Below are 11,870 nucleotides of genomic sequence, written 5' to 3'. Positions count from 1 at the left end.
TGTGGATCTCACCAGTTTCCTAATTTCCCCTCTTCCTTTCCCCCCCCACCCCCCCCCCACCTTATCCCAGTCTCAACCTTCTAACTTGGCACTGCCCTCTTGAGCACCCATGGACTCCCATAGCTATCTGAACTACACCATCTTCCACTCTGCCTCCTGTAAACGCTATCCCTTATTCCCAATTCCTCTGCCCCCATCACATCTGCTCCCAGGAAGAACAATTCTACCATAGAACATCCCAGATGTCATCCTTCTTCCGGGATTGCAATTTCCCCTCCCATGTGGTCGACGAAGCCCTCCAGTGCATCTCCTCCACTTCCTGCACTTCTGCCCTTGAACCCCACCCCTCCAACCGCAACAAGACTAGAACCCCCTCCCCGCCCCTCCTGGTCGTCAGCTTCCACCCCACCAACCTTCAGATACACAGCATCATCCGCTGACATTTCTGTGACCTGCAGACAGACCCCATCACCAGAATTATATTTCCTTCCCACCCCTATCTAGGTTTCAGAGAGACCATTCCCTTGCCAGGTCCATGCTCCCCACCCTCCCCTCACCTCCCCTCCCTGCACCTTCCCCTGTCACCACAAGAAGCGCAAAACCTGCGCCCACACCTCCCACCTCATCTCTGTCCAAGCCCTCCACAATCTGTCAGAAATTTACCTGTACTTCCACAAACGTCATCTGCTGTATTCATTGCACCCGACGTGGTTTCTTCCACACTGGGGAGACAGGGTGCCAACTTGTGGATGGTTTTAGAGAACATCTCTGGGACACCTGCACTAACCAACCCCACTGCCCTGTGGCTGAACACTTTAACTTCCCCTCCCAGTCTGCTAAGGACATGCAGGTCCTGGGCCGCCTCTATTGCCAAACTCTAACCACCCAACACCTGGAAGTAGAACACCTCACCTTCTGCCTTGGGGCCATCCAACCACTCAGGATTAATGTGGATCTCACCAGTTTCCCCATTTCCCCTCCCCTCCAACTCATCCCAGTCTCAACCTTCCAACTCCGTACTGCTCTCTTGAATGGTCCCACCTATCCATCTTCCTTACCACCTATCTGCTCCAACCTCCTCTCTGACCTATCACTCCCAGCCCCACCTTCATCTACCTATCACAATCTCAGCTACCTTCACCCCCAGTCCCACCCCACTTCCATTTATCTTTCAGCCACCTTGGCCCACAAGCCTCATCCTGATGAAGGGCTTTTGCCCAAAACGTTGATTCTCCTGCTCCTCAAAGCTGCCTGACCTGCTGTGCCTTTCCAGCACTGCACTCTTGATCCCAAGGCTCAAAATCAGTCTCGAATTTTCAGTGCAGTGACAAAAAGCTAAGGTCCCTTAACTGCCACCACCAACACCAAAGCTACTAACCCAATATTCCAGTGAGCAGATAATCATTGAGTAGTACAACTCTGAGTTCTGCTTTGGGACCCTGCAGATTCCAGATGGAGCTGACTCAATGGGAATTTCCGGGGAACTTGAAAATTCTCATGGTCAAATCCCCTCTTGGGAAACTCTCTTCAGAGTGTTTGAAAGGGTTGTTGATTCTATTAAATATTAAGCAGTCAAAAGCCTATCTTATTCTTTCACAGCAGTTGTTAACGTGTCTAACGTGTTTAAACCTCCGAATAGGACATGTAAGGAAATATAAGTGAGGGATAATCTGACTGATTTCCACTCCTTGGAATATCCAGCCCACATCGTTTTATGTCAGTCCTATTTATCTTCAAATTATTTCAAAACTAATTTATGTTCCTGAGCCATTTATAACGTCCCGAGAAAGAGCAAGGAGCTATATACTGTACAAGCAAGTTTCTTTTTTTTGTAGTTTCTCTTGTTGACAGAACTGCAGACCTTTCCTAAACTAAGAAAGTGGTTTTCTTTTAATCTTTAGGCAATCCATTATTAATTGGTCAACTAACAGAATTTTTTTCCCCTGATCTTTTCATCAAGTGAGTGGTGCACCAGGAAAAGTTAAAGTTTCTTTTATTTGTGTTATAAAATGAAGAGATGTCCATCACATTGTCTTTTTGTTATTTTCATCAAAGTGACACATAAATTCCCTTTGTTTCACTTACCTTTTTTTAGTCTGTGTTGCTACCTGTGTGTCCTTTAGTTTGTTTGATATAGTGAAGTGAAATGAGTAATAATTTCTGCTTGTTGAACCACACAGCTTTTGTTGTAGCTAAAGTTGCTCTCTGTGAGTCAACCATGTTTCACCTAGAGCAAATGATCTGAGAGAAAAAAACACGTGAACTCTGATTTTTGCTGCTTTAGGAAAATGCAAACATTTTTAAATTGGCCTTAAATGCCAAGGGACTTCTTCTTTGAAGGGAGTCTGTAGGAAATATCCTCCTGCTTTTTTCAGGATCAAAGACTACACCATGAACAGGGCCTGCGTGTTTCTGGTGAAGAGCTCATTTTGCAATGCAAAATAAACAAATCTCTGATCTCTCCAGGGAGCCGTGGAACTAGAAGCACTCAATTTGATGCACACAGCACAAGCAGCAGTTACCATGAAAACTGGGATACAAGAACTGGATACACAGACAGAGATCGATATGATCGAGACCAAAGCAGGGATGCTTCCTTTGATAGGCGTGGTCATACAGAAAGGGATAGGCGTGAAAATAGAGATCGCGAAAGAGGTATGGGCAGCAATGGATGATGACAGTGGTATATTGAAGCCAAATTAGCCTTCCTCGTAACCTGAGGTCAGATCTACAAATATTTCCTTCAAAAGTTCTCAATACCTTGCCATTTGAATAAGGAAAGTGTATTTTCATTGTTGTGAGTAAGTTTAAAATTTTGCTCTTCTGTTCTGGACTTGGTGGCATTTCAGAAGTGCTGAATGAGGAGATGGGTGATAGAGATGAAAGAAGACAGACAATGTGATACAGAATGAACAGCTTAGCTGAGGGTCAGATAGTACATAGGAGCTGTGTACAGTCTGATTCAGACTGATACAGTAGCCAGAGACAGGAAAAGAATCAGTGACTGGGGAGTTGTTTTTGATGGGGCCAGAGGCAATAGCTTAATACTTCCTAATTGGAGCACATTCCTGTTCATGCATTCCTGTATGTTGAACATGCCACTTCAAATCAGAGAAGTGAAAGGATTGATGAGGTAGAGCTAGGTGTTGTCTGCACACATGTGGAACTGCAAATAGTCTTTAGATGATTTTGATCATTTAAAGAACCTCTTTAAAGTTGAGGACTTATTGTACGTTGGTCTCTCTGGAAGGTAATTATTTTAGTAGTCTAATCTAGCTGCTCTTGGTTCCCTCCAGAGGAGATGTGGCAATGATATTCATCACATCTCTCTCATCAGCAGCCTCTGAAATAATTGTCAGGCTAATGCTTGGGTGAACAATGCTTTGAAAATGCCCATCTGTCTCTATGTCACTCTTTCCTTATTCACGCAATAAGAAATTACAGGTTTGAAAAATTGACACTGAGTACACCAGTTAAAGTCATAATACGAGAGCAATATCATGAGAGTGGAGGTTACTGACTGTAACATCCAGTTAGCAGGAGTCCGTCAGCACTGAACAGAACCTGTTCTGAAGAAGGGTCACTGGACCCGAAACATTAACTCTGCTTTCTCTCCACAGATGCTGCCAGACCTGCTGAGTTTTTCTAGTAACTTCTACTTTTATTTGTAATTAATGAATTACCTTTTTATTCCTATCATGAAATATATAAAAGACTTAATTGAAAACTGGCAAATTTAATTGCATATGATCTTTAAGGTGACTTTGATTTAACGCTTCTAGGTTCTTCACAAATGGTTGCAAAATTTCACAATAGTAACTTTCAAAGGGGGATTAAACATATGCTTGAAAAGGAATTCCTCGGAGGAACTACTCTGTAGTGAAGAGCAACAGAACAGAACTTAACGGGAAAGATGTTTCAGAAACCTTGTACAGGCACTGCAGATCAAATGGTCTTCTGCTGTGCTGTAAGGTGCTGTATAACTGATTCTGTTCTGATCGAGGTGCTCTCTTTGTTTTACAGACCACACAGCTAGTTCTGCCACACGACACCCAGCACGAACTGATGATCATGACCATGAGGACAAAAAGGATGAGAGGAGATCAGATCGAGAAGAGAGGAGGGATGACAGGCTGAGAGAAAGAGAGCGAGAAAGGGATCGTGACAAAGATCGAGATAGAGACAGAGAGCGAGAAAAGGAAAGAGAGTTAGATCGAGAGCGGGAACGAGAAAGAGCCCGTGAACGAGATCGAGAGAAAGAGCGAGAGAAAGAACGGGAGCGAGACAGGGGTAAGGAAAGAGAGCGAGAACGGGAAAGGGACAGGGAGAGAGACAGGGACAGAGAGAAGGAGAGAGAGAGGGTTAAAGATAGGGATCGGGAAAGGGAGAAGCAAAAAGACTGGGATGAGAAAGATAAAGGAAGAGATGAACGCAAAGATAAAAAGGACGATCTGCGAGAAGACCGAGATTTGCGGGAAGGTCATGGAGAAAGAAAAACAAGGTAAATTCATTCTAAGTATATTTGTAAAATTATTCCATATGTTTTAACAGAACAAATATTCAGACTTAGTGCTTGAACTACATGAGGGCAGATTGACTAATGCATGACTACTGATCGATTTTCAATATATATTTAAGTTACTTTCGCAAAGTAAAACCCCTTGCTGTAGCATAATTTAATAAATCTCTAGTTATTCTGATTCTTTTCAGTAGGGAAGCAAAGTTAAAGTGCTATTCAATTTCAATGGATATTTTCAGTATTACTATATCACATAAGCCCAAGGCACAATCAGGGGTTTATGCCATACAAAGCATCTTTTCATATTTCTAATTTGGGAATGTACCAAGAATAAACATGAATTTCTACAGTTTAAATGTGCAAACTTGGCTAAAGCTCAGCATCTTGTTTTTACTTGTGCAATCTAGTTTGTTTAACTATATTTTCCTATTTCCTTCCTTGGTCCCCTCATGCCATAAACTGCACTTGGCCAAAAAAGGCAGTAATCATGGATGACTTTAATCTTCATATAGATTGGGAAAATCAGATTGGCAGAGGTAGCCATGAGGAAGCATTCATAGAGTGCAATCAGGACAGTTCCTTAGAACAATCCAATCAGATGTCAGGCCATTTTGGATCTGGTGATGTGTAATGAGGCAGGTTTAATAAATGACCATGAAGTTAAAGATACAGTTGGAAGCAGTGACCAAAACATGGTAAAATTTTGGGATTCAGCTTGAAAGTGAGAAACTTGGGTTGGAAACAACTGTACTAAATAAACTGTGCTAAAATAAGGGTAACTAGAAAGAAATGAGGGCAGAGCTGGCTGGAGTGGACCAGGAAAGGAGTTTAACAGCAAAGAATTTTGAGGAAAAATGGCAGACATTTAAGAAAATAACCATGGCTTACAGCAAAGATATATCCCAGTGAGTCAGAAGAATTCTAGCAAGAGGATAAGCCAATCATGGTTAACTAGAGAAGTTAAGAATCGCATCAAATTGAAAGGAAACACGAACAATCTGGAAAAGATTCATGGTAAGCCAGAGGATTGGACATTTTAAAAACCAAGGAATAATGACCGTAAAAAAGAGAGAAAATAATCTTTGAGGGTAAACTTGCAAGTAATATCAAGAAGAGTAGATTAGATTAGATTCCCTACAGTATGGAAACAGGTCCCTCGGCCCAACAAGCGCACACTGACCCTCCGAAGAGTAACCCACCCTGACCTTATATTTACCCTTGTCTAATGCACCTAACACTACAGACAATTTAGCATTGCCAATTCAACTAACCCGCACATCTTTGGAGGAAACCCACACAGACAGTCGCCAGAGGCTGGAATTGGACCTGGGTCCCTGGTGCTGTGAGGCAGCAGTGCTAACCACTGAGCCACCATGCTGTCCGCCAAGAGTTTACTTAAATATATAAAAAGGAAAAGAAAAGCTAAAGAGGATATAGTCCTTTTGGAAATTGAGGCTGGAGAAATAAAAATGGAGAACCAGGGAATGATTGAGGACTTGAATAATTAGTTTCCATCAGCCTTCACAGTCGAATGTACTAATAGCTTCCCAGAAATACTAAATATTCAAGGGGCAAAAAGAGGTGAGGAAACAAATACAATAACCAGCACCAGAGAAGAAGTACTCAGGAAACTAATGGGACTAAAGACTGATAAGGCATGCATCCTAGGATATTAAAAGGAATAGCTATAGAGATAGTAAATGTACTGTCAGTAAGCTTTTCCAAGAATCCTTAGATTCTGGAAAATTCTACAGGATTGGAAAACTGTGTAAAATCTTTGTTTGAAAGAGAATGAGACCATTAAGCAGTTAACAATTGATCAATTTGCTTAACATCTTTTACTGGCAGCATTTTCAAGGCTATTATAAAGGATATAATAGAGCATTTAGAAGTGCATAATATGATCAAGCAGAGTTAGCATGATTTATGAAGGGGAAATCATGGCTGACAAATTTAATAGAATCATTCGAGGTGATAATCTGTAAGGTATATAAATGGGAAGTGGTGGATGTAATTGAATTCTCCGAAGGTGTTTGATAAGGTGCCAGATGTTAGTCTACTCAATGTAAGACCTGACATTGTTGGAGGTCATATGTTAGCATGGATAGAACCAATCCCCTTTCCATGCTAATATATGACATAATAGAAGTGTAACTAATAGAAGACACAGAATGGGGATAAGGGCGACATTTTCAAGATGGCAATCTGTCACTAGTAAAATGCCAAAGTGCTGGGGCCACAATTACTTATAATGTTTTAATGACATGGGTAAGGAAAATGAATGTACTGTAGACACATTTGTGGATGACTCAGAAGTAAGTGTGGAAGGCAAGTAAAAAGAATGACAGATGGATCTGCAGTCTGCAGGCGCATATAGACGGGTTAAGCAAATGTTTTGGGGGTTGGCTAGTTCAGTTGCCTGGATGGCTGATTTGCAGTGTAGAGTGACAGCATCAGGGTTCAATTTCCGCACTGCCTGAGATTGCCACAAAGCTCCTGCCTTCTCAGCCTCATCCCTTGCCTGAGGTGTGGTGATCCTCAGGCTAAACTCTGCACCAATTGTGTCTGCCTCACATGAGAGAGCAACCTGTGGTCCTCTGGGACTGTAGTGACTTTACCTCTCATTCTTCTAAACAACGTATTCAATCTCTCCTCATAAGAAAATCCCTGCATACCTGCGATCAACCTCATGAACCTTCTGTTGACTGCTGCCAATGCTGGTATACCTTTCTTTAGATAAGGGGACCAAACCTGTTCACAGTATTCATCTGTGTTATGACCAGTGCCTTGTAAGCTTTAGCAAGACGCCTCTATTTTTACACTCTGTTTCCTTTGAAATAAAAGCCAGCTTTCTATTTGCTTTCTGTATTACCTGCAGAATTTGGTTTCTAGCATTTTATGATTTATGCTGAGGATCCCAAAATCCTATGTGCTATAGTTTTCTATAGTCTTTCACCATTTAAATAATATTCGGCTCGTCGTGGTCAGTTTCACTCAGATTAACTTTGTTTTCTGGTACATAATTAATCTTTATGGATCACTGGCTTTGTATCAAATCAAGAGTGAATGAGCATTTGGTTAAAAATATTCTATCTGCATCGTGCAATTAAGAAGATGCTTACTCTTGTGCATTATATATTTAAACATAAGCTTATTCTATCAGCATTAGGTATTTGTTTGATGATGCTTCAAGCATAATAGAAACAATGTGATATAAATATGTCCATGTGTTTAATGTGAAGTATGTAAATGTGAGTGACTAAATTTGTACCTGAAATGTAATGAGCTAATGTGTACCGAAATCCATTATGAAAGGGGTCAGTCTGTCTTATTAGAATTTACAGAAACCCTTAAACGTGGCTTCAGCACTAGGCTTTTTGAATGTAAAAGTTTTAAAGTTGAGATATTAAGAAGTTTGATTAACACCTTAAATAAATTATGCACAGATTGATGCACAGCTGTCCATTTGAAAGGTATTTATGATCCAAAAGTTAAGCTGAATGGTTAATAGATTTATTTTCACAAGAAATATTGCTTCATTGCACAACCAAAGTTAAAAAAAAAAGCTCAAGCAAATCTAATTAAAATTGAAAAGGTTTTATGTCATAATTTTCATATTAATTTCTTTCCTGTAAACCTGGTGCACCACGTACTGTGATACCGATTCAAGATTATCAATGCATTGTTTTGTGCATACATTGGTTGGTCTTGACCAGTTTGCATTGAGAATGCTACTGTGTGTCTGAAAACCCTCAGAGTATGAATGGGAAAATAAAACCAGTTTATTTTCTGCTCTTTAATGTTTCCTGGTGATCTGTGCTGGAGGTGTATGTCTGTAGACCAGTGGACAATGACAGGCTAGTGACTTTGTGTGGCACTGCCAGAGCCATTCAACAGTGAACTGTCTGTGTTCATTATTGAATGGCAGCAGCCTCGTGGTTGCTATGGACCATGTCGCCATATTCCAGCCTGAGTTATACTTTGAGAAGTAGATGAACAATCAGAGGATCAATCGCTGCAAGTTTGGCTGAGTTGAATTAAATAGAAAATGCAAACTAGACTTACAGTTTAAGGCATTTAAATTAATATATTTACATATTTTGTGGAATAATATAAGCAGCAATAACTTTGAATAGTTAGGGCTGTAGCTGGTTGAGATTCACATCTGATACCTGAGCTACTTCTGTGCCAGTAGGTACCCAAGATTGTTCCCATCAATTCAAAAGTGGCTGTATAGCTGAATCTTAGAGTTGCTGTGCATCCAATGTGTCCATCGTGCTGAATTTATATTATTTTTTCACCAGGAAACGGCCTCGAACAGAAAGCAGCCTCAGTCCGTTGGCAAAGCGCGTCCGTGAGGAATCTCCAGATAGCGATACTTACAATAGTAGTGATGAGAAAAGTAAGCCTACTTATTAAACCCAACATTTTCTTTTCATAGAATGATGTCTAGCCAATCAGCTATATATGTTCTGTATAGTAATGTGTTCTGTAAAGATCTTTGATTACTGCAACCTTTTCAGTGTTTGACATGAAGTTGCAGGAGATTTCTTAAAAGTTAATTTACGGGAAATTCTTATTTGTGAAATAATCAACTCACCTTTATTCATATTATATTATATCATACTATATTATCCACTTGCATAGGTCAGTGAGAACCATTTGCTCAAGGGATTCTCTTTACTACTAACATTAAGACCATGAGATATAGGAGCAGAATTAGGCTGTTCAGCCCATTCAGTCTGCTCAGCCATTTCATCATGGCTGATATGTTTCTCAACCCCATTCTATCGCCTTCTCCTTGTAACATGTGATCCCATTCCCAAGAACCTATTTATCTCCTCTTTAAATACACTCAATAACTTGGCCTCCACGGCCTTCTACAGCAATGAGTTCCACAAAGTCGCCACCTTGTGCCTGAAGAAATTCCTTCTCAAATCTGAAGGATCGCCCCTTCACTGTGAGGCTGTGCTCTCAGGTCCTAGACTCTCCTTCAAGTGGAAATGTCTTCTTCATATCTACTCTATCCAGGCCTCTCAATATTCTATAATTTTCAATCAGATTCCCCCTCATCCTTCTAAACTCATTAAAGTACAAACCCAGAGTCCTCAATGCTCTCCATGTGACAAGCTCTCCATCCCTGGGATCATTGCTATAAACCTCCTCTGGATCCCCCCAATGCCAAAATATCCTTCGTTACTTACAGACCCCAAAACTGCTCATAACATTCCAAATGCACTGACCAGAGCCTTATATAACCTTAGCAATATATCTCTGCTATTGTATTCTAGCCTTCTTGAAGTGAATACTAACATCGCATTTGCCTTTATAACTGCCAACTGAACTTGCATGTTAACCTTAAGACAATCCTGAACTAAGATTCCTAAGTTTCTTTGTGTATCAGATTTCTGAAACCTTTCCCCATTTAGAAAATTGCTTGTGCCGCTGTTTTTCCCTGCCAAAGTGCATAATCCCTCACTTTCTCACTTGTCTTCCATCTATGAATTATTTGATGACTCTCCTAGCCTGTCCAAGTCCTTCTGCAGCCTCCCCACTTCCTCAATACTACCTGTGCCACTACCTACCTTTGTCTTATCTGCAAGTTAAACAATAATGTCCTCCGTTCCTTTGTCCAGGTTGTTAACATAAGCCATGGATAGTTGTGTTCCCAACTGACCCCTGCAGAACTTCACTTTTCAATGGCAGCCATTCCTGGAAAATGTCCCTTTTATCCTACTCTCTGCCTTCTACCATTCAGCCAATGCCCATACCTTGCTCCTAACACCATGAGCTGTAATCTTATTTTGCAGTCTCCTGTGCTGCACCTTGTTAAAGACTTGGAAATCCAATAGATCATGTCCACTGGCTCTCCTTTGACTAACTTACCTCCTCAAAGAACTCCAACAGATTTGTCAGGCGTGATCTCCCCTTGATGAAGACTCGACCCTTTTTGCCATGCACTTCCACATACTCCACAATCTCATCCTTAATAATCTAAAATGTTACGAACGATCGACGCCAGGCTAACCAGCCTATTGTTATGAAGGTGTATGTGTTTACTGTATCTTTAAGAGAAAGTGGAAGCTGGTATGGATCTAGAGAGACACAGTGTGCTTAACTATTAAAAAAATGTCACGTTTGATTGTGAAACAAATAGCTGAAGCTGCGTTGCTGCGTCACACAACAAATTCGAATTCGGCAAATCAGTTTAAATTATGCCCCAAGATACCAAAATCCAACTGAATTTGAATTTTGGGTGACATCAGACCAATGAGACGGTGCGATGTTTTGGGGTATATAGAATCGGGTATTTTGAACAGTTAGCCAGAGTGGCAAAGAGCACCAACAAACACAGATGGCCTGCAGAAACTCTGTCTGAAAGGTACCTTTACGTATGAAATTTATGAAGCAGTAGACAGAAGAAACGACCCAGGGAAGTACAGGCAAAGATACCAAAGGAACAGCGGCAACTGGCTGGTTTTGAAATTTGATTTTTTTTGTGTGTGTAAACTTGATCAGGGGTGTTTTATCCGATCAGTATGTTATTGTGGTGTGGGAAGTAGATAAATTGATCAGGCAAAGCAGGATTACCCTATAGATGGTTATTGTTTAATGTTCTTATGTTTCTCAGAGTTAAAGAATAAATAGTTAAGTTAGTGTTTTGGGCGGCACGGTGGCTCAGTGCTTAGCACTGCTGCTTCACAGCACCAAGGTCCCAGATTCAATTCTAGCCTTGGGCAACTGTCTGTGTGGAGTTTGCACATTCTCCCTGTATCTGCGTAAGTTTTCTCCAGGTGCTCTGGTTTCTCCCACAGTCCAAAGATGTGCAGGTCAGGTGAAGTGGCCATGCTAAATTACCCATAGTGTTAGGTAAATTAGTCAAAGGGAAATGGGCCTGGGTGGGTTACTTTTTGGAGGGTCGTTGTTGACGTGTTGGGCCGAAGGGCCTATTTCCACACTGTGTGGAATCTAATTTAATGTTAAAAAAAATTTTTTTCTTTACACAGACGGATTTTTGTATTTCTTGGTCACTCATACTTTAACAGATTACGAGGCAGGGTGAGCGTTTTCGTGGGCCTGGTTCAAATTAACAGAAGGGTTTACCCCATGTCATAACACGATAATTTCCTGTCTTCTACCTCCCTCCCCCTTAAACCTGGATGATATACAGAGGAACCTCGATTATCCGAAAGACACTGGCTAAGAGTCTTTTGATCAGTTAATCAAATTCCGGATAATCGAATGCTGGATAGCATAGTTTAGCCAAGCATTCATACCTTGCGATCTTGCCAGATAATAGATGTTTGGATAATCGAATGCCGGATAATTGAGATTCCTCTGTATTAGTCAT

The 11,870-nt window shown here is 41.0% G+C and overlaps 1 protein-coding gene across 12 annotated transcripts in view; it reads left to right on the top strand.

The window, feature by feature from the left end:
* The window catches only part of zc3h13 (zinc finger CCCH-type containing 13), a 93,040-nt gene that overhangs the window by 52,475 nt on the left and 28,695 nt on the right, over positions 1–11,870 (top strand). For 11 of the 12 annotated variants that reach the window (XM_043700336.1, XM_043700329.1, XM_043700335.1 and 8 more), the window contains 3 exons: positions 2,467–2,655; positions 4,024–4,501; positions 8,824–8,921. In XM_043700336.1, coding sequence (XP_043556271.1) covers positions 2,467–2,655; positions 4,024–4,501; positions 8,824–8,921 — 765 coding nt within the window. The remainder of the gene's footprint in view (positions 1–2,466; positions 2,656–4,023; positions 4,502–8,823; positions 8,922–11,870) is intronic. The other variant, XM_043700334.1, reaches the window with a different exon arrangement.

Source organism: Chiloscyllium plagiosum, chromosome 12, assembly GCF_004010195.1.
Source record: "Chiloscyllium plagiosum isolate BGI_BamShark_2017 chromosome 12, ASM401019v2, whole genome shotgun sequence".
NCBI classification, from domain to species: Eukaryota; Metazoa; Chordata; class Chondrichthyes; order Orectolobiformes; family Hemiscylliidae; genus Chiloscyllium; species Chiloscyllium plagiosum.
The sequence above is the reverse complement of the archived record's forward strand: the minus strand, read 5'-3'. Positions and strand labels throughout refer to the sequence as shown.